General features: G+C 50.7%; 1 protein-coding gene across 1 annotated transcript; it reads left to right on the top strand.

The window, feature by feature from the left end:
- The first annotated feature begins 652 nt into the window (after positions 1-652).
- ATP6V1B1 (ATPase H+ transporting V1 subunit B1) lies at positions 653-27,585 on the top strand. The gene is made up of 14 exons (XM_040223978.1): positions 653-932; positions 7,819-7,874; positions 19,253-19,351; positions 19,558-19,651; positions 20,217-20,294; positions 20,843-20,982; positions 21,537-21,638; positions 22,099-22,196; positions 23,213-23,336; positions 23,496-23,646; positions 24,018-24,100; positions 25,261-25,365; positions 25,564-25,693; positions 25,812-27,585. Exons 1-14 carry the CDS (start codon positions 815-817, stop codon positions 25,973-25,975), a joined length of 1,542 nt encoding a protein of 513 aa, XP_040079912.1. The 5' UTR covers positions 653-814; the 3' UTR covers positions 25,976-27,585.

The raw sequence follows: 27,585 nt of genomic DNA, 5'->3' as shown, positions 1-27,585 counted from the left end.
GGGACCCTGGAGGTGAAATATAAGGTGAGACAGTGTGATCAGAGAGAGAGGTGAGCTGGTCCTCAGGGAACCCTCGGTATTATGAGACAGAAAGGCTTATGAAGACACAAGTCTGATGAGCAACACAGGCTGAGCTCCTAGGGGCTCACAGCCCCAGGTGGCAATGAGACAACTCCCCAAAACTGCATGACATAGGAAAGAGATCAGATGTGTGGTGAATCCACCGTGCTGGAGGATCCAGGGAAGGCTTCCTGTAGGAGGTGGCCCTGAAGCTGGCCCAGGAATGATCCTCTATAGGTGTTCAAACAGAGATGATCATGGAATTTTGCAGGAGGAAGAGGTACCCAGAATTAGTCAGGGTAAGGGGGCATGGGGCTGGGAGAGGGCATTTGGGGAAGACAGAGACCTAAGGAGACGGCAGGCTGCTGGAAATGGGCTTTGGGGGTGGGGGCCGGGTGGGGGTAGGCCCAGGAGATGTGAGGGGCTTAGGCTGTAGCAGCACCTGAGGTTCCAGGGGAAGGGGCTGAGTTCAAACCAGCTGCAGGGCTAGGTCAGGAGCCTGGAACCGACTGAGAGGTGGGAGAAGCCCGCCCTGCCCCTCCCCCAGCCTCCCCCTCCTAGGTGGCCAGGGCACCTCCCAGATCTGGAAGGGCTCCGAGCCAAAGGGCCAGGTTTCCGTGTTTACAGTCAACCCTGGGAGAGGAGAGGGTGGAAGGAGGGGTGGTTGCCCGAGGAGGCCGGCCGGCTCTCTCCAGCTCCAGCTCGGCGAGTTGTGGGAGGCTCAGGCACTCCGCTCCCAGCCCGCCACCTCGCCATGGCCGCGGAAGTAGACAGTAGTCCCAGGGGTCTCGCTGGCGGAGGTGCAAGCTTGGGCGCTGCCCGAGAACACGTGCAGGCGGTCACCCGAAACTACATCACCCACCCCCGCGTCAGTGAGTATGACCCCCAGCCCGGGTGGTCGGGTAGACTGCTGCGTCCTCAGGCCCTGCTCCTTAGCCTCAGGGTCAGAAGAGGACCCAGACCTGGGGAGACCTTAGGGGCCTTCGGTCCTGCGGGTGGCCAAGACCGGGGCGAGTGGTGGGGTGGGGGAGGAGGTCCCCAGCCCAGGGTACCCCAGAGGAGCGGCAGCGGAGTAGCTGCAGGAACCTTCCAGTGATCCCAGGTCCACAGAGAGCTCCCAACTGCCCCCAAGAACATGCATGTATGCCCCTGTGTGAATGTGTTTGGGGTGTGTTCATATGCACCCCAGAATACTCAGCATGAGGAGTTGTGTGCATTCTCAGGATGGAGAACGTGTGACCCCGTGTGTGTCCTCTCGTGGTGTGTGCATTCTGGGGAAGGGCTGTGCCTGGGGGGTGTGTGTACTCCCATCTCCAGTTGGATGATATATGTGTGTGAATATGATTGTGACAGCTTGAGAGTGTGTACCATGAGAAAGGAAATGTGTGAGACAGTGTGTGCATGTTTGTACACTCAGGTGAGGGGGTGTGTGTGCCAGCATGTGGGCCCACAGGGAGAACATGGATGACTGTGGTCAGATGACGTCACACGCCTGTGTGTGAGCGGCTGGGAGAAGGGCCCACACACACCATGGAGAGTGGAGCCCAGACCTGGAGACCTGAGCAGAGTTGGTTGACCTTTGTCCAGGCCCTGTGATGGCCTCCCCCTCCCCCTGTGAGAATGGGAGAGCTGCCTGGGTGCTGAGTAGCGCTGGGTTTGAGGTCTGGCTCCCTTTCCTCCTTCCTGGAATGTGCCCTCCCAGGGTGCAACCTTACCCGAGGATCCCCTCCCGGTGGGGAGGGGGATCCACACCCAGGTGTCGGGTGTGGGGGCTGTAGGTGCTGGGCAGACCCTTGTGAGCTTCTAAGGGGGGTTGGGGGTGGCTCCAGAGCCTGTCCTGCAGATGTGGGCCAAGTCCAGATGTCTGGGGCCAAAAACCTGGTAAGGCCCCAGGGCCGAAGCCCGCACCACCCCGCCCATCATCTTCCCTTGTCCAAGGTCACATTCCCTGGTCTGGTATGGCAAATTACTGGATTCTCAGACACCCAGCTCACTGGAGTAAACCGGCCTGGCCGGCACCAGCTAAGTGGAGCCAGAGGCTCCCAAGAGGGTGTGTATGGGGGGACTCTGGCCTAACACAGCCACCCCTCCGTCTGTAGCCAGCCAGCCCCACCAGGGCAGCTGAGAGTTTGGGGTGCAGCACGCCCACACCATGGACAGCAGAGAGTGGAGCAGAATGACCAGGCCCAGGGCTCGGGGAGCAGCTCCGGGTGGGGGCACTGAGGGGCGTGGAAAACCCCAGCCAAGGAGAAGCTGAGTGGGGTCAGATTTATCACGGAGGTGCTATGGCGGCCGGGGAAGATGAAGGTCCGGACTCTCCCCTAGGGCAAAGCTGGGGTCATCAAGGCCCAGAAATGTGCAGTGACTAGGGCCCCCTTGGGTCCAAGCCCAGACCTGGAGACCTGAGCAGAGTTGGTTGACCTTTGTCCAGGCCCTGTGATGGCCTCCCCCTCCCCCTGTGAGAATGGGAGAGCTGCCTGGGTGCTGAGTAGCGCTGGGTCTGAGGTCTGATTCCCTTTCCTCCTTCCTGGAATGTGCCCTCCCAGGGTGCAACCTTACCCCAGGATCCCCTCCCGCCAGTCCCCTCCCAGCCGGCTTATTTATAGTCGACAAGCCCTGGCACAACGGGCAACACCCAGGAGGTTTGACCCGGGGCTGTAAGCCCGGGCAGCAGCATCCCCCCAGTCCAAGCCATGGGGCCCCTACCCAGGCAACTGTGTTCACACCCAACAGCCGACCCAGAGTCACGGGTCAGCTCAGGGTGAGCCCCTCACTCCTCGCCTGCGTTAAAGATGTTATTGCGATGACAAAGGCCACTCCTGTGCTCTGCCGCACACCAGTGTCCTCCCAGCACCCACCCAGGGGCCCGGGCCGGCCGGCAGCCCACCCGAGGGAGGCTGGATTCCTCAGCGTGCTTCTGCAGTTTCCTCCAACTCCCTGCTCCTCCTCAGAAGCCTGAGGGTTTGTTTCTCCCTGGGGGTTTGGACTCCTGTGTCTCTGCCCTCCTCCCCCTACCTAGGAACTCTAAGCACTTCCAGGCAAGAGAACTTCCTGTGGAGACACAAAGAGCCCAGGAGGAGAGTTGGGGGACCAGAGGGCCAGGGGACAGGGGGTGGGGCAGCTGGTTCCCTGCCACCCAGCTCACTTGGCCAAGAGTGGGGATGATGAGTCCAGGGGAAGACTTCCCGGAGGAGGAGGTGGACTAAAGAGGCCTGAGGCATCAAAAGTGATTTCTCTGCAGTGGCTGAGGGAGGGGACTGGGTCAGAAAGGAGAGTGGGGTGGAATCAGGATGGGGAGGGACCCGGCAGTATCCACCCTGGCACCCCTCCGCCTTCCTCGGAGCTAGAGCTGTTCTGCACCGAGAGGAGGTGACCTGGGGCTTTAGCTGACTGTGTGGGGCAGAAGATGGTAGGGAGACAGGTCGGGGCACACAGCCGGGGCAAAGGTTAGGACGAACCAGCTGGCAGGAGGGCTGGAGCCAGGTCAGATCGCCTAGGGACTTGAGTGCCAACCGCTGGCCGCCTTGGTTTCCTCGACCGAAGGGCCGGGCCAGGGAGGTGACACGGAGAGAGTTCCACTGCTCAGGGTCTTGGGCTGATTCTAAAAACCCTCCCAACCCCTGCCCGCCCTCCCCTAATCCCTCCAGCGGGGATCAGGGAGGAGGTGCAGGACCTGCTGCCCCAGGCTTGCCCCCACCTTGGCCTCACGCATGGGCGCCCGCCTGAGTCCGCTCCCAGGACGCTGCAGGTGTGGCGGGCCAGCCCTAATTAGCGGAGCCCCGCTGAGCCTTTGACGGGGAAGGCGGTGGGGAGGTGGGGGCAGGCAGGGGCCCGCAGCCCGGAGAACAACCCGAAGTGTCAGCTGGGACAATGGAGAGGGGGTAGACAGAGCAGCTGGAGGGAGTGTCTGCAAAGTCTCTGGAGGCCTGTGCCCCTCAGGGGTCTTCTGGTTCAACCCCTGCCTCCAGCAGCACCTCCGGGGTCAGGGGCATGCCCCGGGGCTGGGGTAGGGGCTCTAAGGCCTGAGCATCACCAGACACTGTCTTGATTTGTGGTGGGCCCTAGGAGAAATCAGTCGACTTCCTGGGCCGCAGTTTGCCACTCCATGCAATGGACACAGTCAGAGTTGGGCGTGGGTGCAGACAAAAGGCCTGGCTTCCAATCAAGGACACCTTTGTTGCACAGCCACCACCTTGGCTGTGTCCAAACCAGAAAGGCTCTAAGAAAAGACACTGTCTAGTCCAACAGAGGAGACACCCCTAGTTTGAGGGGAGAGACACGATCTGCCTCAAGTAACAGACAAATTGGAAAGCAGGACTCTCTCCTGGGTGCTAGCTGTGGGGTTTCAGAGGGAAAGGACCTGGTCAGTCAAGGGCGAGGCCTTGAAGGCAGCCAGTCACCAGAGGCTGGATGGAAATGGCCATATAACTGGATTATCTGCAATGAATAGTCCAGGCTATGCCATATGAAAGTCACTCAGTCCTGTCTGACTCTTTGTGACCCCCATGGAATTCTCCAGGCCAGAATGCTGGAGTAGGTAGCTGTTCCCTTCTCCAGGGGATCTTCCCAACCCAGGAATCAAAACCAGGTCTCCCACATTGCAGGCAGATTCTTTACCGGCTGAGCCACCTGGGAAGCCCAAGAATACTGGAGTGTGTAGCCTATCCCTTCTCCAGGGGATCTTCCCAACCCAGGAATTGAACCAGGGTCTCCTGCATTGTAAGCAAATTCTTTACTAGCTGAGCTACTAGGGACGCCCCCAGTGCTGTATTCGGTCAGCAATGAGAGCCCAGCTCCAGGCCTGCCAGAAGCCTGGGAAGGGAGCTTGTGGATGGGGCTGTGATGAGCTGGAACTTCGAGACATACTGTGTGGAATTGAGAAGTGCGGATGGAGCTCCCAGCCCCGCCGCAGGCAAGCACGTTGCCTGGCTCCCCCAGACCCACACCCAGATCACTCCCTTCTTTGTGACCATCACCACTCCTCCCCTCCGCAGGTAGAGTTGTTGGGTATCACCAAGATGTGAAACTGGGGGGAGCCAGCTGTGAACAAAGGGAGGAAATTGAAAGAGAGTTAGAAATGACTCCCTGGGGATCTCTGGACCTGGTGGGAGCACTCTTCCTCTCCTGCACCCCCAACTCCCTGCACGCTCCCCTCCTTCATCTTTCTTCAGGCTGGCCTTGGTATTTTCTCCACAGGCGGTAAGACGCCAGCCAGCACTTCCCTGGAAATGCGGGGTCTCCCTGCCCCATCCTCTGTCCCCTGTCCTCGAAGTCCCCCACCTTCCCTCTGCTGGGCTCCCCAGCCCTCTCCACTCCACACACTCCTGGTGATTCAGAGGATGTGGGCAAAATGCCACCTGGCCAGGAAGGGCATGTCTGGCTGTTGGGTGATTTTCTTGGTGGGGAGGGTGATGCCACAGCCTCTGTCCTCCCCCTCCAGAGGCCAGGTCTTCTGTGCCTTTGCAGGCACCCCTGCCTTCATGCATCCTCTTTCACAGGGAAAGTGAGCCTGTGCCCGGTAGCCACGATGCCCTTCTCCGGGCCTCAGGACCTCCTCACCTGGGCCAGCTATGCCCTTCCTCCAGCTCTCTGAGGGCTGCCTGGATGACCCCGTTTGACCTTGGAGCCTCAGCTCAAATGGCTCTTCCTGCAAGCTGCCTCCTCCAGCCCATTCCCACCCCCCTGCTCTTTCCATTTGTAGCAGTTGGCAATTATTTCCTCTTTGTGTTGTGCTTAATTCTGAGTCATCTCGGACTCTTTGCAACTCGATGGACTCTAGCCTGTCAGGCTCCTCTGTCCATGGGATTCTCCAGGCAAGAACACTGGAGTGGGTTGCCATACCCACTTGGGGAAGATCCCCAACTCAGGGATTGAACCCGGGTTTTCTGTATTGCAGGGGGATTCTTTACCATCTGAGCCACTTTGGCCCCTTTTAAATTGTAGGCTCCATGTTTTATTTGCCTCCTTTATTTGCATAGCCTGGTACTGAGAAGGCCTCTGACGGTCAGGCATGAAGGGAGAGAGGGAGGGAAGCAGAGCTTGGAGGGGAACACATCCAGGCTGTCATCCCTTCCCAGGGCAGAGCCACGCTGGAGTGTGAGGTGTGGGGTGCCTCCACGAAGCCACACCCCTTTCATCCTCCCTGACAGCAGGAAGAGAGGGCAATGGAGCTAGGCTTGTGTGAGGCTGGGCTGATCATCACTGCTGGACGAGGATTGGGGTGGAGGGCATGGTTTTAAGAGGGAAGATACCAGAGCTTGCTTGATGGGAAGGCCACAGAGAGAGGGAGTGCTGGCCGGGGACTCCAGGGCGCAGCCCTCTCTAGAGCCTGGTTCCCGGTGCCACCGGGGTGGGCCTGGCTAAGATGGAAGATGGGAAAAGAAGAGGATGGTTCAGGTGGGTAGTGGTTTGAGGGCAGGAAGGTGAGGGAGGGCCCTGGCTCGGGGCCCAAGTCCAAGAAGAACTTCTCTTTCTTGAGTTTTCCTAATTGCTCAGGAGAACCAGGCAAACATCTGTGCAAAGGTCCTCTGGCATACTTGGTCTTCCTAGCCCAAGTCCCTGGGAAAGGAACTTAGATCTCACAAAAATAAGGGGTTGACCACTGAGCGTTAGACCAGGGAGGACGTGGGCTGGGGCATTTAGCTTCACCTGGCGGAGCAGCTGGGCAGCCAGCTTCCTGGAACCATGAGAGCAGGTGGCTGAGAGCCATGTGGTCTGATGGGAAGCACGAGGTGGGTGGGGGAGCCCAGTCCCTGCTCTGCCACAGAAGTCTGTGACCCTGGGCAGGCTTCCCACTCCTCTGGGCCCCATCCTCCTGGCCTGTTGAGAAAAGGGCTGGACTCCTCTCCCACCGGAGGCCCTTCCAGCCTGGAAGTGACCTAGCGACCTCTAAGACACCCCCAACAATCCCGCCCTGCCAGGCTCCTTCCGCCCGGTTGTCTCATTGGCACTTCGAAAGGAGGCTGGGGAAGGGATGGGGCTCGGGGGCCCTCAGCTAGCCCCTCACAGAACCAAGCAAGCTTCCTGCCTGCCGGTCCACGCTTCCCCTGTTGGGGTCCCCAGAACTGGACCCAGAAAATATTTCATGATGTCCTGCCCAGTCTTTCCCTGTGAGCCAAGCTCACGCTCCCATTTCGGGTCTCTCCAGCCACCAGCATGGGGACAGTCTGCTTCGTCCTCTCCTGTGGGTCGGCTCTCTCCCCTCCCCCACAGGCACCTGATGAACCCAGCTTCATGGAGGAGCAGGGCCCTGCTGGCCTTTCTTCTCCCTGATGCCTGGACCCCCCACCCCACTCACACACAGAGTGCCCAGTCAGTGTGGGTGATGAAGAGGAGTGTGGTCCTGCCAGGGGTGGGGCGGGGGGTAGAGAGGGCAGCTCTTATCGAATCTCCAGCTTTCGGAAATGCTGTGGGTCAGAGAGAAGGGAGTGGGTGGGTGGGGGCTGAGGCCAGAGCGGCCTCAGGGATAAGAAAGGCCTCTGGCTGGCTGTGGAGGGGAGGGGAGGCCTCTGCCCTGGCCCTGGCCCTCCCCCAGCCTTCTGCAGGTGTCCGAGACAGCGGGGGCCCTGCGGACAGGGGCATGACCCTTACAGCAATGGTGGCTGGCCCTGTCACAGCTAATGATCCTGATGGCCTGGGTCCCGAGAGGGGTGGGGGTGGTGCTTAGAGGGAGGGAAGGCAGAGGATGATTCTGTGTGTGTGTGTGAGTCTGTCTGTCTGTCAGTATGAGACCCTCACCCGCCTCCACCCTCCCCCCAGCCTACAGGACTGTGTGCAGCGTCAATGGGCCCCTGGTGGTGCTGGACCAGGTCAAGGTAAGATTTCCATCTCTTCCCAGGGACAATTAAATCTTAGTGCTCACTGCCCCTGCACTGATTTCTTCTAAATTGCCCTGCCCTTAGGGGTCTCCCAGGTGCCCACCCCACTCTTCCTAATCCTCCCACCCTCAGTCACCCAGGGTTTCCTCCTCCACTTTTTCTGTGGGCCCACCCTGGCCTTTAAGACACCTGCTCCTACCAGCCCTCAGCAGGGCCTGCTGGGCTATCACACCTCTTTCTTCACCAGTAGAATGGCTGTATCTAACTTCTCCCAAGGCAGGAATCTCCCACCAGTCGCTCAGGGATTTTCTTTAAAGGGAAGAGGAGGAGGTGGCAGGCAGAGGGACAGCAGCTAACTTTTCTCCAGACCTGGAGGTTTTCAAAGGTCTTTGGAATACCTCAGGTTGGGAGCCAGCAGCTGGAGTGGAAAGTGAAGTATGCCTCATGGTGGAGGGTGTGGGTGATTTGGTGTCCCTGGGAACTGCAGGACCATGGCAGATACTGGAAGTATTCTGAGTTCGAGGCTGGGGATTCTCGAGACACAAAGAGCCCTGCAAAGCTCCCAGGTCACTCTGCTTCCCCCACTGTTAATTCCACCCCTGTCTCCCACCCCATGTCACCCACACCCTAACTGGATCTGGGCGCCATCCTTGATTCCTCCCTTCCTGGACCCCAGTCTCTCAGCATTCTCCCACCCACTGCTCCCTTCTCATAGCCATGGCTTCTGGGTCCCCAGCCTGGTGCCCTCCCATCCTCTACCATGCAGTCACAACCCCTTCCCTCCCCTACTCCTAATTCACTAGGGCTCCCCATCCCTTCACCATACAGACCCTCCATCTGGTAGGGTCCTGCACACCTCTCCACGTCTCATCACCCTCCCTTCCCCACTTAGAAACCCACACTGTCTCTGTGTGGAGCTCCCACTGATGTCTCCAGGCCTTTGCACATACTCTGCCTTCTCAACAACCTTTTCCTCATCGCTTCTTCTGACTCACCTTCTCCTGGAAGCCTCTTAGCCTTCTGGACAGTGAGCTTGTCCCTGCTGTTGACTCTGTGTGCTGTCTTGCCAGCAGCATCCATCAAGGCATTTGGTCACCAGCTGGCCACATGTGGTGACCAAATCTTCTCCCTAACCCCCACAATTGGACTTGGATGGTGTTTTTGAATCCCGGGCTCCCAGAGCTGCACATTGCACTTTTACTGAACACCCAGCCCATCATGCTTGTTCAGTTTGTTCAAAGGAAGGGTGAGTGAATGAATGAATGAGTTTAAGAGCGGGACTGATTATGGGCCTGTCAAAATCTGGCCCTTTTAAAAAGATCAGACCTACTCATTTCTGGAAAACAGATTCCGAGCTCATATGGACATCACAGTTGGGCCCATTAGTGTTGGGGATGTCCTGGAAAGAAGTGTGATGGGGTCAGACAGTGTGACTCAGACTTCCTGAATTTTAATCCCAGATCATACCCCCCTTTCTATTAACTACCTGTCAATTCTAGATCAGCAGCATAAGCACCACCTGGGACCTTGTTAGAAATACGGATTCTAGGGCCCTACCCCAGACTGACAGAAACTCTGAGGGTGGGGCCAGAAGCTTTTTTTCATTGCCATTCAGGTGATCTGATGTTCCCTGAAGTTTGAGAACCATCTGTCTAGGATTGTGAACCCGTTTCCTCATCTATTAACTGACAATAGAGCTGTCGTGGGGATCAAGTCAGATAAATGTACTGTTATTATTCCTCCTCAAGAAGAGCTAGGATATGCTGATATGCCTGATTAAATAGTCAGTGAATCTCCTGCTCCCCTGCCCACCTCCATCACACTCCCTACCTGTCAGTCTCTCCAGGACGCTGCGTGGTAAGGAGAGTCAGTGTCCATACAGACACCCATTGTCAACTGTAAATTGGGGCTGGACTATGAAACTGGAGATAGATCCCAGGCTATGATCCTGAGATTCCTGGATGCATCTGTAACTCTTGCAGAACATAGTAACTGGGTGATGGAGAGACTCAGAGAACCCTGGGCTTACAGAGGGAAGGAAAGGAACCAGCAGTTGATAGCCTCATAAGTGCAGGAGATGGAGAAGGCACCTTTATGCATCTGTCTCCACTGTCTCACATCCCTTGTTCTAGAGTTGCTTGGGCAAAAATGCCATAATTCTGTCTTTATAGCGCCACCTTCTGCCCAAATTGAATCACACAGGCAATAACGCTTTCTGCTTCCATCTTCCTCAAAAGGAAAAATTGCTGGTGGGAAGAATTTTCTTAGGAATTCCCTGGTGGTCCAGCGGTTAGGATACAGTGCTTTCACTGCAGCGATCCAGGTTCGATCCTTGGTCAGGGAACTAAGATTCCACTTGGCAAAAAATAAATATGAAGTTCTTGGCCAGGTACTAAGGGCTTGGAGATTGTATACAAACCTTTGAAGGAAATAGTCATATGCCTGTGCACTGAAGGGGAGGGGCATAGTTTCCACAGTTTAATCTGATTTTCTAGGGTCTGTGACCCAGAAAATGCTACATCTCTGCTTTGTCAAGTATAAAATGGACTCTTCTAGATTCTTGAATAGCCACACTCCAAGACCTGATCTCACAAAAGCACACTCATACACGCACACACGTACACTCATACACACGTACACTCATACACACGTACACAAGTGCACAGGTTCTGTAAGCATTAAACAGGAGTCTGGATATCTCACGTCCACCTGCCTGGAATACTTTAGAGAGATTTCACTAGAGCAGTGGTTTCTGAGTCAGCAGCCTGGGTTGAGACCCAAGAATGTGAATTCCTGAGACGTTCCCAGTGGCTACTGCTGCCTGGAGGGCCAGACCTCACTGAGAACCGCTGCTCTGGAGGTTCTTTGTTAGCCTATATTCTGTGTTTCCAACTGGCCCTTATTTGAGACTCACATTATCTACCAGATTTGGTTCCAGATGTCTGTGGCAGCTCCCAAACTTCAGGGAAAAAGCTTGTGTGTATCAGCTCAGACAACAGTCTCCAAGGAGGAGTCCCCAGACTGCACTGGGTGTTGTCAGGGGCAGAGGTCGGGCAGGCAGCACACCCTATACACTTCCTGCCAGGCTTGCTAGGAACTTTCCAGGCCCCTGTGCCGGCCCCCTGGCTGGCTGGGGTCGGAGTTGAATCTGCAGCAAAGGAGGAGGGTTGCACTGAACTGTCCACACTCCCTGCAATCCTTTTAGTAACCAACTGAGAGAATCAGGGCTGTGGCTGGGAAACAGGGTAGAAATCCAAGCTCATTGCTGTACACTGGAATTCTCTCGCTGCATACCCTGCTCTAAGTGGCTAAGCCCACCCCTCCCCGCAAATAAGTAACTGGCATTCTCTTCCTAAAGGATTCTGGACAGTACTCTCCATGCCTTCCCCATGCTTCTGACAGCTCTTCCTTCTGTCTGGCTGTAACCTTCCTGCTGCTTAAAGTTCATTGTCTCTTCTGTTTCATCTTTCAGGGACACTCCGCGCGCCAGCTCCTCTCCCCTCTCCCTCACCCCCACGCTCCCCCCCCCGCCCCCACCCCGCCCCGCCCCACACATGCAAAGATCGGTTTTATCACCCAGCTGCCTGTCTTCTCTTGGGCCCACTGCGTGGTTGCCTTGGGGCCCACTCGGGCCGGGGCTCTGTCCAGTATCTTCCTCCTGAGGTCAGCAGCCCCCCATCTGCGCCACAGACAAAGAGGCCAGTGGCCGTTTCCGAGAGAGCCACGCAGGCCCGCGGAGAGCAGGAGAGGGGAAGGAGCCAGAACTGGCGCTTCCCCGGTTTCCCGGCCCCCACCCCGCTAGTCCTTGCTCTCGGGCTCCCTCTTGTGGTCGCGAAGCCAAAGCCGGTCCCCTCAGCGGACCTCAGAGCACTCTTCTTGGAGCGAGCTCCCTCTCTCAGGGTCCCCACTCCGCGGGATCTGAGGGTGCTTGAGGGGAGAGCAAGATCGCCTTCCTGGCGTTCTCTTCCGAGGACAAGGAGGGGCGCGAGCCAGAGCTACTGTCAGAGCTGGGAAGCCTCCGGTCTCAGGCTCCACCCCAGAGGGGTGCCCTGGGAAAGAGGACCCCGTCTTGCTCACACCCCTTTGGGGAACTGAGCCGTCCACCCCTCTTCCCTGGCGCTTACGGTCACTGGCTTGTGCACAGCAGGGAATATAACGATGGTAATGATGGTGACAGCCACATCGCTGTACTTGAATATGTCTCCATTTCTTTTTCTTTTTTTGACCTCACGGGGCACCTCCCACATCTTAGTTCTCCGGCTAGAGATGGAATCCCCCACCCCCTGCAATGAAGGGAAGTCCCCCCAACTTTTTTTTTTACATTTTAATTATGTGTACACACAAAACATGCTTTTTGTAACTAGTGAAATTAAAAACACAAAGTTAACTATTTGCTCCTGACCTCTGTATTCCCAACCTCTTGATAACCAAGTAAAGATCCTGCTATATGTGGGCAAATATAAGCATGCTAAATATGAATGTTGGTGTTTGTTAGTCTCTTAAAATGTGTGGAGTATTTCCTCCATGTGGTAGGTTTTAGTTATCCTTTTTGATAGTGACTGTGGTTTGGATTTCCTGTGGTATGAACGTACTGTGATGTACTTCCTTTCTGATAGACATTCTGCCTGTTTCCAGGTTTTGGTGTTACAAATGGTACAGCAATATATATACCTTTTATATGGATGCCTTTATTGCTGCAGGATACATTCTTCCAAAATAGAACTGCTGATTCAAAGTGCATATTTCTTTTTATATAGATATTGACAACTTGGAGCAAAATTGCTTGTCCAGCAAGGCAGTGATACATGAGAAGACCCACTTCTAGCATCTTTTCATCCCTGAATGTGTTCACCTGTAACTTTGCCAAATAGCTAAGACTAGTTCTGTCTTGCTTTTAGCTGCGCTTCCCCGATGACTAGGGGGAGTTGAGTCTTTCTCTGTTGACGTCTCACTTCCTTCTCTGTGAACTCTTCCAATGCATTGAATTGTACATTTCGCTTTGTTTATTGTTCACCTTTGCTGATGGTATCTTTGTCATCCAGAAATTACAAATGTTTATGTTATCAAAGATTTCTATTTTTTATTTGTGGCTTCTGGATTTCTTATCTTGCTTAAAGATGTTTCTCTTATCCAGCTTTTAGCTAGATTATTCCGTAAGAAGGGAAAGAAGAAAAGTTCTGGTGTTTTGTTTTAGTTTTATATTTAAAATTTTATATGCCTGGAGTCTGTTTTGTGTTTATAATAGGAGTAGATACCCAGTTATCTTAGAGCCATTCATACAATAGATTCTTTTCTCCTGTGAACTAATATGCCACATTTGTTCTCTAATAATCTCCCAAAATCTGGGCTCTGTTTCTGAACTGTAGCCTTCCCACATCTCTGTTTTCCTCACACCAACACTGACCACTTGACCTCAGTAGCTTTAGAGCATGTTTTAATATCTGACAAGGCAAGTCCTCCACTCCCAATCTTTTCCATAACTGCTTTTGGATATTGTCAAACATTTAAATGATTTTAAGATCATTTTTTACTTCCAGGAGAAACAATCCATTGGGGAAGCATTGAATTTCTATACGTTTGAAAAGGATTTGAATTTTTATGATAGTAAGTCATACTGTTTTGGAAAACACTGTTGCTCTCCATTTGTTCAGGGCTTGTTTTCTGTCCTTTAGTAAGATTTTATTATCTTGTACTTTTTTTTGTTAAATTTATTTCCAGATATTTCATGGGTTTTGACCCTGTTGTGAATGAAATATTTCTCTCCATTTCCTATTCTGTTTATTGCTGGAATAGAAAAGAGAGAGAATTATTTTTTTGCTTTTTGCATACATTTTGTTGAATGATCCTTTTTAACATTCAGTGATTCTTTTGGGGAGAAACACACTCTTTTTAAATTGAAGCATACTTGATTTACAATACTGTGTTAGTTTCAGATGTACAGCAAAGTGATTCAGTTTTGTTTTAAGTTTAATTGAGGTATAGCAAACACACACAGAAGAAAAGTTATGGCTATAAAACTTAATGAAGAGAACACAAACCAAGAGTGACTCCATTTTATTTTATTTTTCAGATTATGAGATAAATTATGAGAATGGGGTTAACAGGTACAAGCTACTTAAAATAGCTAAGCAACAAAGATTTACTGTATAACAGAGAACTATATTCAAATCTTATAATAACATATAATGGAAAATAATCTGAGATTGATTGTTATATATTTATCTTATATATAGCCAAGTTTTCTTATTAATTCTGGGTGGGGTTGTTTTTATTTGTTTTCATTTTTAACTAGCTCCTCTCAAGGTTTTTTAAATATACAATATCACTTGCAAATAAAGGGAATCATGTCTCTTTTTCCATTGGCATACTTTAATTTTACTTTTTATTAAAACAATTTCAAATTTATAAAAAGTTTCAAAAATAAAAATAATGCAAGGAATGTCCATATACCTATTTGTTCTAGCATTTGGTCTGAGTGTATGTGTGTGTGTATGTGTTTTTGTTTTTATTTTCTTTAGAGCTTTAGAGGGTACTTTATGTCCAAAACTCTAGTGTGTACTTCTGAAGAATAAGGATATACTCTTACATAACCACAGTAGTTATTACACGGAATTGACACTGATACTTTTATCTAATCTACAATCCATATTCCAGTTTGTAAGCTGGCCCACTAAGTCTTTTATAGCATTTTTCTCCCTCTGGAATAGGATTCAGTCTAGGGCTGGCTATCACATTTAATCATCATGTCTGTTTAGCCTTCTATAATCTGGAATGTTTCCACAGCCTTTCTTCAACATTTCTGAACCTTTCAAAAAACAATCTGTGGCTGATTCATGTTGATATTTGGCAGAAAACAGTAAAAATCTGTAAAGCAATTATTCTTCAGTTAAAAAATAATTAAAAAAAAGAAAATTATAAAAAAACAAACAGATCATTATTTATGTTTAGTATACTTTTCAACTTTTTTTTTGGTCTTACTATATAAACTAAAATTTCCAAAGCAATATTATGTAACAATGGTGATATAAGCATCTCTCTCTGTGCATTACTGATTTTATTGGAAATGGAATGGGTTTAGCATTTTACCATTTACAAAGATATTGATGCTGGCTTGGTAAATAGTCTAGTAGGCAAGGAGTTACCTTCCATTCCTATTTTACATAGAACTATATTAGAAAACGACTGCTGGATTATATCGAAAGCCTTTCGGCTTCTATTTACATAATCCCATGTGATTTTTCTTTTAGGTTCACAAACTCCCTATTATTATGAACAATGTTGTGAAATGTTGACTGATTCCCAAAGGTTGATTGATCTAAGCTGGCGTGGCTGGAATAAACCCTACTTGGTCATACTTGTTTTTTTATTTAATATACTATTTGATTTGACTGACCAATAGTTTATTTATAATTTCTGCTTCTGTATTTATAAGAGAAATTAGTCTATAGTTTCTTCAGGGATACTATCTATTAGATTTGGGGTTTGGGAGTTTTTCATTTTACAGTTTTGTTTTCTTCTAATCTCTATCTTCTCTCCATCTTATTACTTTTGTTAGTTCTTCCAATAAAGCTGAATGGAATGATGATAGCAGGCAGTGTTGTTTTGCTTCTATTTTTAAAGGGAATGTTTTATACATTATATTATTTTCTATAAGTTTTCTGAGGCTACTTTTTAAGGTTAAGGAATTCCCCTTTTATTCTGTTTTCAAAAAATCGTTTTGTTCTTTTTGTTTGTTTTTGTTTTCAATTGTGGATAGTTTTAACTTTTTCTAAAACTTGTTGAAATAATGTGTTTTTTAATCTTCTAATTCATTAATAAGGTAAACATATTAGTAGATTTTCTAATATTAGACTAACTTTGAATTCCTGGAATAATCCTAGCTTAGTCTTTTTAATTTTTATTTGTGTGAATGTGCATTTATCTTCATTTTTTGTTTTTTTTTTTAATTTTTTCTTTGATTCCTTGGTTTGTTTGTAACTTGGTCTTTTTTGGTACGTTGCTGGATTTCGTTTGCTAATATCTGCTTAGTATTTGTGCATATATGTTCATGATTGAGATTACCTATAATTTTCCCATTAATATCTTATTTTGTATCGATTATCCTTGACTCATAAAATGAATTAAGACTTGAGTTTTTCTTTCAGTCTTTGGAAGAGCTTAAGTAAGTTTCAAATTATTTGCTTCTTGATTGTTAGAACTCACTAATTATCTGGGACTCGTGTTTTCTTCATGGAAATATTTTAAGTTATGTGTCTGATATCTTGAAGATTATAGGTGTATCCTGGCTTTCTATTTCATTTTTAATTGGATTTAATTTGTATTCTTCAAGAAATTTATTCATTTAATTTAAGATCTGAAATGCTGCATGAAGTTATTCCTAAGTTTAAAATTATTTTTTAATAGTATTAGTACAGCTAATTTTGACTTTTTTTTATTGCAACATTTACTCATGTCTTTTTTCTTAGTGTTGCCAGAGATCTGTCTATTTTATTAAGTTTTCAAAGAACCAGCTTGGCTTTGATGATCTTCTCTATTATGTATCTGTTTCTTTTTCAATGATCTCTGCCCTTTTATTATTTCTTCAACTTTATTTGGAATGTTAATGCTGTTCTTTTTTCTGACTTTTCACGTTGCATACATTCAAAACTACCTCTGCCTTTTCTCTTTTCTAATATAAGCATTTAAAACTTTAAATGTGTCGCATATATGTTGAAAAACATTTTTCATTTTTGTTTAGTGCTAAATGTTTTCTAACCTGATATTTAGAATGTTTCAAAATTTCCAAACATAGGAAGTTTTTTCTCACTGTCTTTTTGTTATCGGCTTCTACCTTACTTTGCTACACTGTACAGCTTGCTGTCAGCTGTGGCATGAAGTGCTGTCCTTTTTATTTCTCCTGTCATTTTACTTTTGATTTCGTCTAATGTCCAAGGAGTAATTTAAAGCAGTGCTTTAATTTCCCAGAATATTAGAAACACTGCATGGAGCGGCGCTGTCTTTTGATCGTTTATTTTTATTGGATTATGATTATGACATTCCCTGAAGTGAATCAAGGAAGCAAGATGGATGGGCAGCAAGCTGAGGGATGCTGGGCAACACTGTATACTCTCTCCAGGACCTCCCCTGGCAGAAGGTGCAGGCGGAGGGCTTAGCTCTCCTGGTGCTGACCAGAGCTGAGGACCAGGGTTAGAGGGGAGGGGCTGCCCCTCAGCCCAGCTTCTGCGGCTCAGCTCGCAGCCTGCTCTAGAACTCGGCTCCTGAAGCACATGCAGACAGCAGAGCTTGGGAATTCCCACTGGGTGGCCCTCCACCCGCCCATCTGTGATCCTGGAGGGAAAGACTGATCGTTTTTTTAAGTTGAGTTATAAGTTATATACTATAAACATTGCTCTTTTCAAGTGTATAGTTCAGTGGGTTTTAGTCTATACACAGACTTGTGCAACCGTCAGCACTACTTGATTCCAGAACATTCTCATCGCCTCGGAGAGAAGCCCTGCTCCTGTTGGTTGCCGCCCCAGTCCTTTCTCCGCCAGTCCCCAGCGATCACTGGTCTTTTTGCTTTGTGGATTTGACCAGTCTGTCAATGGAGCCACGTCCCCTGTGGCTTGCTGTGTCTGGCTTCTTTCACTTTGCGTGATGTTTTCAAGGTCCATCCATGCTGTAGCCTGTATCAGTACTTCATCCCTTTTGAAAGCTGACTTGTATTCTACTGCATGGATATCCCGCCTTTGTTTATCCAGTTATCAGTTTGTGGACTTTGGGGTTATTTTCACTTTTTGCCTATTATAAATAATGCTGGATGAACCTTCACATGCAAGTTTTTATGTGGATATGTGTTCCCGTTTCTCTTGGGTATACACCTGGGGATGGAATTGTTGGGTCATATTGTAACTCTATGTTTAACCTTTTAGAAACTGCCAGACTATTTTCTAAAGTGGCCACACAGTTTTACCTTCACGCCATCAGTGTCTGAGCATTCCAGTTCCTCCACAGCCTTAACACGTGTTCTTATCTGTCTTTATTAGAGTCAGGAGTGTGAAGTGCTATCTCACTGTGTGTTTCCATTTCTTTAATGACTGGTTTGTGCTATTTACTTAGTCGCTCAGTCGTGTCCAACTCTTTGTGACCCCAGGGACTGTAGCCAGCCAGGCTTCTCTGTCCACGAGGAGTGTCCAGGCAAGAATACTAGAGTGGGTTGCCATGCCCTCCTCCAGGGGATCTTCCCACCCCAGGGATTGAACCCAAGTCTCCTGCATTGCAGGCAGATTCTTTACCAGCTGAGCTACCAGGCAAGTTCAATGACGAATTAGTTGGGCATATGTATATCTTCTTAGGATAAATGTTTATTTAGATCCTTTGCCAGTTTAAAATGGCATATTCATCTTTTTTAAATTAACAAATGAGCTTTTGGCTGCCCCGGGTCTTCATTGCTGCACACAGGCTTTCTCTAGTTGTGGTGAACAGGTGCTCATTTCTGGTTGCAGTACTCTGGCTTCTTGTTGCAGAACACGGGCTGTAGTGTGCGGGCTTCAATAGTTGGGGCTCACAGGGTTTGTTGCCCCATGGCTTGTAGATCCTCCTGGGCCATGGATCAAACCTGTGTCCCCTGCACGGCTTCTTAACCACTGGACCACCAGGGAAGTCCAGTATTTGTCTTTTTATTGTTGAGTTGTAAGATTTCTTTATATATTCCAGATACAGGCCTGATTCTAACACTGAGAATGAATACCTCACTTGATCTTAACCGAAAGAGAGGTGATTGCCTGATTTCTTTTTATTCCTGAAGACTGTGAGGACTATGTGACTAGGGAAAGATTGCCACTGGTAGATAGGGACACGTGGGAGCCAAGGAGAGCACTTTGCCAGTGTGTTCATCATTAGTCCACGGGGCAGAAACAATGCTCAGGAGACCTAAACAGCCATAATAGCTACTACATTTTATTGAGCTGTTACAAGGTCCCAGTGCCAGATAATGACTTACTGTATAGTATATATTCCTTCTCACAGCAGCCCTATGAAAGAGGAGTTGGTATTATTCCCACTTTAAAGATGAGGAAAGTAAGGCTCAGAGACATCATGTAACTTCCAGAAGGTCACACAGCTTCTAAGTGTCAGAGTTTCAATTCTGATTCTGGTCTTCCAACTCTAAAGTCAGTGATCCTACCCACCCAAGTATACGGCCTTGCAAACAGAATTCAAGCTTTCCATTTAACCAGTCTCTCAAGTTCATTTCCGAGAGTGTCTGGGCACAAGATGGGAGAAAGGTGCTTGAGGCTGGGGAAGGCTGAGGGGGAGACCGGGAGAAGTGTCTCACTGTCTCTCTGTCTCACTGTCTGGCCTCACTGTCACTCTGGGCTGCTCTCCCCTCCTACCAGTTTGCCCAGTATGCTGAGATTGTCAACTTCACCCTCCCCAATGGGACTCAGCGGAGTGGGCAAGTGCTCGAGGTGTCTGGGACCAAAGCAATTGTGCAGGTAAGTGGTGTCACTAAGATGTTTCTGGTTGAATAAATGAATGAACCCACAAAGTGTCCACACTCTCATAAACTCCAAAGGCAGAAAATGGCCTGTTTTCCCTGAAAGCACCTTTCCCAGAGCTGGACACAAAGGGAGCCTAGAGTGGGAGGCCCCATTCTCCCCAGCAAACCCCCCATTAAAGCAACTAACCTCTTATCCTGCAGGTGTTTGAAGGGACCTCTGGGATTGATGCCCAGAAGACCACCTGCGAATTCACAGGGGACATCCTACGGACCCCAGTGTCAGAGGACATGCTGGGTGAGGGGTAGGGTTGGGGGGTGGAGCGCCCCTCTGTCCGTCCAGTCCAGAGTCCCTGACCAAGTGCTTAACAGACCATGCTGTCATTGCCTCCCTACCTGTCTGCCTCCCCTGGAGCCCTGGGAGGTCGGAGGTTGTGCCTTCTCTTTGACCCCCAGCCCGCACTCAGGGCCTGGGTGTTCAGTACATGAAGAAGGCAACTTCCATAAACTAGAGGACGAGGACGTTTGGGGTCAGGCTGGAGTGAACTGCGCACCCCCCAGTTCTCGCCCAAGATCTGCCATCGCTGGCTCTCTCCTCTCTCCAGCTCTAACACGCCCTTAATTAGAGCCATTGTCCCGGCCAAGGTCTGGCCTGTAAAGGTTTCCAGGAGAGGAGGAAAGGCCCCCAAGGAGACAGTCACGTAGCCAGCTCCCTGGGGGTCACGGAGGGCTGAGGGCAGGGGGACAGGGACATTTGGGACAGGAGGGACAGGTGGGAGCTGGTGGTGGTGTGGAGGGTGAGCAGCAGTGCGAGACCCAGGGCTGGTCCTGAGCGTTCTCCAAGCCCCCTCACCCACCCCCAGGTCGGGTTTTCAACGGCTCAGGCAAACCCATTGACAAGGGGCCAGTGGTGATGGCAGAGGACTTCCTGGATATCAATGGTAAGTGAGGCTTTGGACAGCTCTCAGGACCCAGCTTCCAGCCACCTTTCCCACCCCAGTCACAGCCTGTGTCACCTCACACTTGGAAGTTCTGCCTCAGATATTGCCCAGGGTTCACCCCCAGGACTGGTCAGACCAACAGGCGGATCAGGTGAGACACAACAGCAGCAAAGGCCTCCCTGTCCCGGGCCAGCAGCATTTCACGTCCCATTCCTATAAAATGCCATCATCATTGTGCAAATTCCCCACATGCCCAAGACCCTCTGCCACTTCTAACGTGCCTAGATGGTACCATCCAACAGAGCAATGGGCTGTGGTTGTTATTTAAATGCAAACTAATTCAAATGAAATAAAATTTCATGTCACAGCCCCATGGCATGTGCTCAGTGGCTACAGGTGGCCAGGCCTGCATTCTGAGCAGCGCAGTTAGAGCACGTCTCCATCATCGAAGAAAATTATGTCCTGCAGTGCTACTTGGACAGGGCTGGGGGCGGTGCACGGGGAAGGGCCTGAACCCTCCTGCAGGGCCTGTGACTGCCGTCTCCCAGGCCAGCCCATCAACCCCCACGACCGCATCTACCCCGAGGAGATGATCGAGACTGGCATCTCGCCCATCGACGTCATGAACAGCATTGCCCGTGGTCAAAAGATCCCCATCTTCTCAGCAGCTGGGCTCCCCCACAATGAGGTGAGGGCTGCGTGGGGCCTGCAGGCACCACCAAGGGGAAGGGAAGGAGCAGAGGCCAGAGCTCGTGGGCCAGCAAGGGCACCTCCAGTGCCGAGCGGGCAGGGGCCAGCGGAGCTAGGGCCACCGGCAGCTGTCTTGGGGCAGCTCCGGGCCTCAGGGCTGCACAGGTCTAAGTGTCCCTGCCTTCTGCCTACACACATGCTCATCCTGGATCTGGTAACCCCACACACTACCAGCCCCAGAGACATCCCAGCATGAGGTGGGGGGACAGGGGGTTCTGAAGGACCTAGTTGCCCCAAATTTGAGGTAGGTAGTTGTTCTTTGCAACTGTTTTTCCACCCTGCTCTTCATGACAGGCACCCTGGGCTGGGGCGGCCCCTCCCCTGGGAGCGGCTGTAGGACCCAGGGTAGCCCTTCCATGTGTGACCTTGGGTCCCTCCCACCTAAGGCCTCAGCAGGAGGACGGACTGAGCATCGCCCTGTCCACACGTCTCAGTGGCGCCCGGAGGCGCCGGCTCAGGCTCCAGTTCTGATGTCCTTCTTTCTGTCCCCAGATTGCGGCCCAGATCTGCCGCCAGGCTGGGCTGGTGAAGAAGTCCAAGGCCGTGCTGGACTATCATGATGACAACTTTGCCATCGTCTTTGCAGCCATGGGGGTAAGAGAGGTTGGACAGCTGGCAAGTTCTGTAGACGGCTGGCGGGCCCTTGGCCCCAGGCATACCCAGTCTAAGGCGGGAGGCATTATCCTTCTCGCTGAGAACTTGGCCTGTCTGTTGGGAGAGGCAAGAGTGTGAATGAGGGCTGGGCAGTGTGTCCCCCACAGCAGCCCCAAGAGGATTCTGGGGCAGCTGGGAAAGGAGGAAATTAGGGGAGAAAAGATGGTTTCGGGACAGGGAACCCAGGGGCCCTCAGAGGAACAAGAGGTTTAGCGGGTCAGGTGAGGATCAGGGTGACACCGAGCAGCTCAGCCTGACGTCTGAACCTCTCTCTGGGGTTCTGATGAGACCCCACTGACTGATAGCTGGTAGTAGCTATACTATCGTATAGTAATAGGCTTTACTGGAAGAGATGGGATGGGCCTGGCCCCACCTCCAGCCCTCCCTGCTGTGTTTCCAGGTGAACATGGAGACAGCCAGGTTCTTCAAGTCTGACTTTGAGCAGAATGGCACCATGGGCAATGTCTGCCTCTTCCTGAACTTGGCCAACGACCCCACGTGAGCACCCACACTACCTGTAGGCAGCAGGCCCTGCCCCCTTCCAAGACCCGCAGCCCAGGTCTCAGGCTTCGCCAGAGCTGGGAGAGCAACCCCTCATTGTGCAGATGGGGAAACTGAGGCTGGGGAAGAGGTGGGGACAGTGCAGGAGGAGATAGCAAGAGCCAGACCACCGCCTGCTGGCCGCCTGCAGCCCATCCACCCTCCCTACAACCTGCCTCCAGCCACTGCCCCAAGTCAGGGCTCCTCATCTTAGACTTGCTTCCACAAGGTCACCACTAAAGAGGTATTTCCCTAAACCATTTGCTTAGGAAAACTGCCATTTTAAAAGTTGAGAAAATGTGAATTTAAATCTGTAGGTTGGGTGATGAAAGAAAAAAAAACCTAATACTAATAACCTAACCAATAACCAAAAACTGTCCTGGGAGCTGAAGGTACTCTAGAAACTAGGGAGCAGAGTGAAGGAGGCCCAAATGGTATCCTAAAGAAAAGTGCCATGGGCACAGGGCCCGGGGTCTGGGTGTCTGGAGCGGGAGGAAGGGCCCCAGAGCACTCACCGGGGAAGGTGCTGCAAGGCAGGCAAGTGTATGGCCCGCACATGTGCTCAGGAACGGAGAGGGGAACAGGAAGGAAGGAACCCTGAGGACACAGAGAGTGGGAGCCTTCTGGCTGACCCAAGCCCAGGTGCCCTCGGGGAGGGATATGCAGAGCGCCAGCTGCTGAGCTCTGACGCGCCATCTGCCCTCCGGGCCCTGCCTGGCCCTCTCACCCAGCTCCCTGCCTGCCTGTCCCAGCCTCTGTCCCTGTTCCCACCTTGAACAGCAGGATGTGGTTGAGGGCCCAGTCTCCCAGGAACCATGGCCTGGACCTGGGAGCTAGGGTCTAGGGCTCATCTTCCCCAGTCCTCTGCTGCTGTGCACTGTACCAGCTTCCAAGTTCACTCTCCACGCAGCACGGGGGCTAAATGGAGCACAGGCCTGGCCTCCAGGCCCTCTAACCATTGGCCATGCCTGCAGGATCGAGCGGATCATCACCCCGCGCCTGGCACTGACCACGGCAGAGTTCCTCGCCTACCAGTGTGAGAAGCATGTGCTGGTCATTCTGACGGACATGAGTTCCTATGCGGAGGCCTTGCGGGAGGTGAGCTGGCTGGCGAGGGGGGTCGGGCTCAGCCCCCCTAGTCATGAGCCCAGAGCTGGCCCACACAGGCCCACCCCCACCCCATTCCTCGTGGTCGCGGAACCCCCCATGCCCCTTCCTTGTATCATTCTCTTACCCCAAGGCCCACGGGTATTGCAGGTCTCAGCTGCCAGAGAGGAGGTGCCTGGGCGCCGAGGCTTCCCCGGGTACATGTACACTGACTTGGCCACCATCTACGAGCGGGCGGGCCGCGTGGAGGGCCGGGGTGGATCCATCACTCAGATCCCCATCCTCACCATGCCCAATGACGGTGAGCCACTTCCCTGCCCACTGCCCCTGCAGTCCCCTGCCTCCCGTCCCACCCAGACGCTGACAGGACCCATGCTTCTTTCCGTAGATGAACAGTAGCGCCACTCCTCCGGCAGGGTAGGCACTGTCCCTTCCTTGCCTCCACCTGTCACCCACTCCTGTGAGGGAATAGAGCCTACATGGCTACAGAATTGTAAAGTAAAATAAAAAATAAATAAATACATTTTAAAAAATTAAAAAATAAAGGTATTATACAAAAAAATAAATAAATAAAGTCAACTAACCTTGCAAAAAAAAAAAAGAACCTACATGGCCCTGTGTGGGTGGAGACCTGAGCACCACCTATACTGATGCCAATGCTTCTCCTTGCAGATATCACCCACCCAATCCCAGACCTGACGGGCTTCATCACAGAGGGACAGATCTACGTGGACAGACAGCTTCATAACAGACAGGTACCGTCCCCTCTCCAACTCTCTCCACCATCTCCAAAGACAGTAACTAATAACCAGTGTGCCGCTTCCCACTGCACTTCACCTCTAGTGAGTGAGGAGGGGCCGGGCAAGGCTAACCCCAAACAGGAGCTAATCCCCACGAAGACAGTTTGGTCCCCAGACAGAAGACAAGTCTGGGTGGAGTCCAGCCTCCTTGGCTGTGGGATCTTTAGAAAATCATTTCATCTCTCTAATCTTCAGTTTCCACATCTGTAAAATGGGAATGATAATACGTATCACACAGTTGCATGTGGAGAACAAAATAAATTGGTGGGAATTTCCTGGTGGTCCAGTGGTTAGGACTCCATGCTTCCATTGCTAGGGGGCACAGTTTCAGTACTTGGTTACATGTCACCTAGTATAGCCCCCCCCCCAAAAAAAAACCAAAACAAAAAAGTATACAGTATAAAAGTATATATAGATATAGAAAGAATCTAGCAGATCATAGATACAAAATAAATGCCAATTCTCTTTTCTTTCCAGTAGTTTGCTTTACTGAACAAAAACAATAGGTAGCTGACATAAGTAGGTGGTAAATAATATGCCTGTCCCATCTGAGGTTAAAGATCACCCCCATAACTGTTTCCTCTTTGTTTGGCAGCTTCTTTCCTTGCAACTAAGAACTATTAAGTTTCAACTCGTTTTCATCTCAATAATAATCAAAAGTTTTGAAATAGCTAGACGTTCACGAACTTCCCCCTCCATTCTAGGCACACACATTTAGACACCTGTAGACTCATTGGAAAAGACTGATGCTGGGAGGGATTGGGGGAAGGAGGAGAAGGGGATGACAGAGGATGAGATGGCTGGATGGCATCACCGACTCGATGGACATGAGTCTGAGTGAACTCCAGGAGATGGTGATGGACAGGCAGGCCTGGCGGGCTGCGATTCATGGGGTCGCAAAGAGTCGGACACGCCTGAGCGACTGAACTGAACTGATACCCAAGCCCCAGGATTTGTGGGAGATAAAGGGGGCGGGGTGTGACCAGCCCATCTTTCTGTGGGATGAATAAGGACCAGTCTCAGGAGAACCACAGAGGGAGGGAAGACAAGTAGAGGTGGGAAGGAGGGGAAAGTTCGGCCCTGCTTCTGCCACTCCCTGTTTCGGCTCCCCGCAGATCTACCCCCCCATCAACGTCCTCCCTTCCCTGTCGCGGCTGATGAAGTCCGCCATCGGGGAGGGCATGACCAGAAAGGACCATGGAGATGTCTCCAACCAGCTGGTAAGGAGTGAGCCATGGGCTGGTGGGGAGCTGGTTTCAGAGGCCGGGAGGCTGGAGCCTTAGCTGGATCACGAACTTTTCTTCTGGCCAACGATCCCTCCCCTTTTGGGGTTCCCGGAGGCACAGTCAGATGGGGGAACACGGGACTCCTGCGGTCCGCCTGCCGTGACTGCTGATCCTCCCACCCCCCTCACCCAGTATGCCTGCTACGCCATCGGGAAGGACGTGCAGGCCATGAAAGCAGTGGTGGGGGAGGAGGCGCTCACTGCCGAGGACCTGCTCTACCTGGAATTCCTGCAGAAGTTTGAGAAGAACTTCATCAACCAGGGTGAGGCGCGTTGGGGGCCTTCAGGCAGCAACCGCCGTACTCCGACACACACACACACACACACACACACACACACACACACACACACACACCCTTGACACTCCAACTCTGTCCTTAGGTCCCTACGAGAAACGCTCGGTGTTCGAGTCTTTGGACCTGGGCTGGAAGCTGCTGCGTATCTTTCCCAAGGAAATGCTGAAGCGCATCCCGCAGAACATCACCGATGAGTTCTACTCCCGCGAGGGGGCGCCGCCGGACCCCGAAGCCGACACTGCGCTGTAGCCCCGCCCGCAAGCTGGCCCCGGCGCAGGGTCCAGGGACCGCCTTCCTCCGTCCCATCCTCATGGTCCACACACCTTAACCAACTCCGTGCCCTCCCTCAGCCCGCCACGGGTACGAGGAGAGAGGAGGCCACTCCCACGTTCCAGTCCTCTCCCTGGAGTCCCCGAATTGAGAACCAGAAGGTGGTTAAGCCTGTATTCTCTTGTCTTGTTCTGACAGGAGCATTTGTATTTTAAAAGTAGCCCCCATCCCATAAGAATTTATCTCATGTAAAAACAAGATTGGTAAAACATTGATGATTGTTGGAGCTGAGGGTGATAGATTCGTGAGGTTCCTGAAACTGTTCTACCTTAAAAAGAAAGAACACATTAGTGTCTTAACCAATAACAACATAATTCTTCTTAGGGAAATATTTATCTTCCTTAAAAAGTATCTTGATAGGTATCTTAGGAATGTGAGGTCATGGGCCATAGAAAACACAGTCTCAAGGCCACAAAAGATGTCTGCCTAAGATATGCCAGAAAGGAATTTGGTTTGCTCTAGGGGAGTTGCTGGGGAGATAGCCTGAAGAAAAGTGCCCCCAGTTAAGAAATGGCTGAAGAGCATCCTAAAAACCAGGATACTGATGTTCCTTTGAAAACTGCCCACTCTTCTGTAATGCCCTCCCTTCCTGCCTCCTCTGTCCCATCTACAGTGAAGTCATGAATGCCTCCTAAAAGGCAGGGAAAGATGGGAAGGTAGATACTCAGCAAAAGGCTGTGTCCCATTTCTGGGTCAGTGTGTTATGGAACCAGGCCGGAACTCTTGGATCAAGAGCTGACACCAGGGACTTCCCTGGCAGTCCAGTGCTTAGGACTTCAGCTTCCAGTGCAGGGGATGCAGGTTCAATCCCTGGTTGGGAAGCTGAGATCCTGCATGCCTTTCCACCAAAAACAAAAACAAACAAACAAACAAAAAACCCAAAACAGAAGCAATATCATAACAAATTCAAAAAAGACTTTTAAAATGATCCACATCAAAAAAAAAAAAAAAAAGAGCTGACACCAAAGGAGGGCCTGAGAATAAAATTGCCATCCCCAAGACAATTTATAGCCATTTTAGGGAAAGCTTTTGGGTGTCCACAGGGCACAGGGTTGTTTTTATTTACTAACAGCTTTATTGAGATATGATTCACATACCATACAATTTATCTATTTATAGTTGTACAATTCAACAACTTTTAGTGTAATCAGAGAGCTGAGCAATCATCATGACAACCAATTTTAGAACACCCTATAGCCTGAGTTATCGCTCCTCAAACCCCTCTTCTCCCCCTTCCCCTTCCCCAGTCCAAGGTAATCATTAACCTTTCTATTTCTGTAGCTTTGCCTATGCTGGTCAACTCATATAAATGGAATCATACAATATGTGGTCTTTTCTGTCTGGCTGATTTCTCTTAGCATATTTTCAAGGTTCATCCATGTAGCAGTATGTGTCAGTACTTCATTCTTTTTTATTGCTAAGTAATATTCCACAGTATGGAACCACCTTTTATCTACTTATCCATATATAGACACATGGTTGCTTCCACTTTTTCACTATCATAAATGGTGTTCCTATGAACAATCATA

Source organism: Oryx dammah, unplaced genomic scaffold, assembly GCF_014754425.2.
Source record: "Oryx dammah isolate SB20612 unplaced genomic scaffold, SCBI_Odam_1.1 HiC_scaffold_25, whole genome shotgun sequence".
NCBI classification, from domain to species: Eukaryota; Metazoa; Chordata; class Mammalia; order Artiodactyla; family Bovidae; genus Oryx; species Oryx dammah.
Note: the sequence above shows the minus strand (reverse complement) of the source record. Positions and strands in the feature narration are given on the sequence as shown.